General features: G+C 27.2%; 2 protein-coding genes across 2 annotated transcripts in view; one reads left to right on the top strand and one right to left on the bottom strand.

Annotated features, from left to right (window-relative positions):
• The window catches only part of LOC115034978 (aminopeptidase N-like), a 17,192-nt gene that overhangs the window by 9,164 nt on the left and 6,185 nt on the right, over window positions 1–1,843 (top strand). The window lies entirely within an intron of this gene.
• LOC103310138 lies at window positions 116–1,693 on the bottom strand. The gene has a single exon (XM_008187409.1). It carries the CDS (start codon window positions 1,691–1,693, stop codon window positions 116–118), a length of 1,578 nt encoding a protein of 525 aa, XP_008185631.1.

Here is a 1,843-nt window from a genome sequence, read left to right as displayed (position 1 = left end):
GTTAATGGAATATAAATTGTGTTTAATATTGCATCTGAATGAAGAGTACAAATACAATATTTTGGATTTATTATAATTGTTGTATTGTTAGACTGTAGTATAAAATGTACAAATTTTAACTGCATTTTTTTGCTAAAGTTAAAGTTATATTTTTTCTAGAACAAGTAGAACGAGCATACATTTTAATCTCTTTATGTTTGCCTTCAAATCTCATACACCAATAACTTCTTGGTGGGCCAGAATATTGTATTATTGTAGGATAATGAATTAGAAAGTGGTGCTTTGGTTTCAAATTGTCTCCAAAAAGTGTTACATACAGAGAGTTATGTTGTTTAATCAACTGTTTTAAATTTAAAATTGAATTTTCAGTAAATGTATATGCCATAATTAAATCAACTATTTTAAGAAGCGTTAAAAAAAAGTTCCATACTTCACAATTATCTGGGATTAAATCTCCAACCATAAGAGAGAAAAAATGAACAAATGTCATCATTTCTCTGGCTGTCATTTTTAAATGAAATTTATTTAGGTGTAATTCAGTTATATTTGGTGATATATTTCCTACTTCAATAGTGCCATAGTTGAAATTAGCTTTTCGATTATTTAATGTGGTCAAAGAAAATAGTTTAACAGTAGAAGTGTAGTATTTTATTATATGGCACATGTCATAATGACATACTCCTTCAAAAAGATCATGCATACTATCTGCACAAAAATTTTTTGTAACATGAAAACTGTTTAACGAATTCATAATAGACTGGTTATAAATACCAGTTTCACTAAAACACATTTTAGCCACATCTTCAGAATAATTTTGAATATTGCGCATAACTGATGCATCTTCTTCATAAAGCTCATTTGCTACAGATTTATGGATTTTACAAAATCTACAATAATAGTTTGCAGAAAATGACTTACTGAATTCTAGTAAACTATTTAATCCTAAATTGTCACCTAACACTAGGCCAAGTAGGAAATGTACACGAAAATCGCCATGTTCAGTAGATATGTTCAATCCTATGTTTTCAAGTTCATTTAATTCATTTATTAAAATTTTAAAACATTTATCATTTCCAAACTCTTTAATATCAATTGATTTTATTAGTGCTGCTAAAAAAATACTTGAAAGTTTAGAATTATTTGTAGCAAGCGGAAAGTTATAATATACAGCAGCAATTGATTGAACATTTGCATGTGAGCCCAGGGGGTTATTTATTTCAAATTCATCAACATATAAGAAGTATGGAAATACAATTTTTCCCTCATATAATGTTATTTTTTCTTTCCATAATTTACCTTGCACAAAATTTGAAATTACATCACTATCACTTTGCTCATATTTTAACAGTTCATCATAATGCAATTTAAAATTATTATCATGTTCAAAATACCATTTGAATTGTTGTTTTATTGGTAGCAAAGCACCTTTAGTTATTTTTTCATCATATGTGATATTACCAGCGTGATCCATAGGCACAATTTCATTATTTATAGTAAACTGATGGAGAGGTGACAGTAAATTTATCTGTCTTAACCAATTATTTAAGCGGTGTTCTGTACTACAGTAAATAAAAGGGTCCAATATAACTGTTTCAAATTTCAAAATTTTAGAAAGTTGTAGAGGTTGATTAATATCTTTTTCAACTAACTTTTTAAAAACTGAGGCCATGGGTTTCAAAACATTTTCTTTCATTTCAGATTGAATGAAAGTTACATCACTAATATTAAAGTTATTATTATTATGTAAACTTAAAATAAATTTTACGGTGGACTGATACAAAAGCTCAACTGAATTTTCAAAATCAAACGTACTAATAACTATATTATCAACACATTGATTGTC

This window comes from Acyrthosiphon pisum, unplaced genomic scaffold, assembly GCF_005508785.2.
Source record: "Acyrthosiphon pisum isolate AL4f unplaced genomic scaffold, pea_aphid_22Mar2018_4r6ur Scaffold_21849;HRSCAF=25055, whole genome shotgun sequence".
NCBI lineage: Eukaryota > Metazoa > Arthropoda > Insecta > Hemiptera > Aphididae > Acyrthosiphon > Acyrthosiphon pisum.
This window is presented reverse-complemented; position numbering and strand designations above follow the sequence as displayed.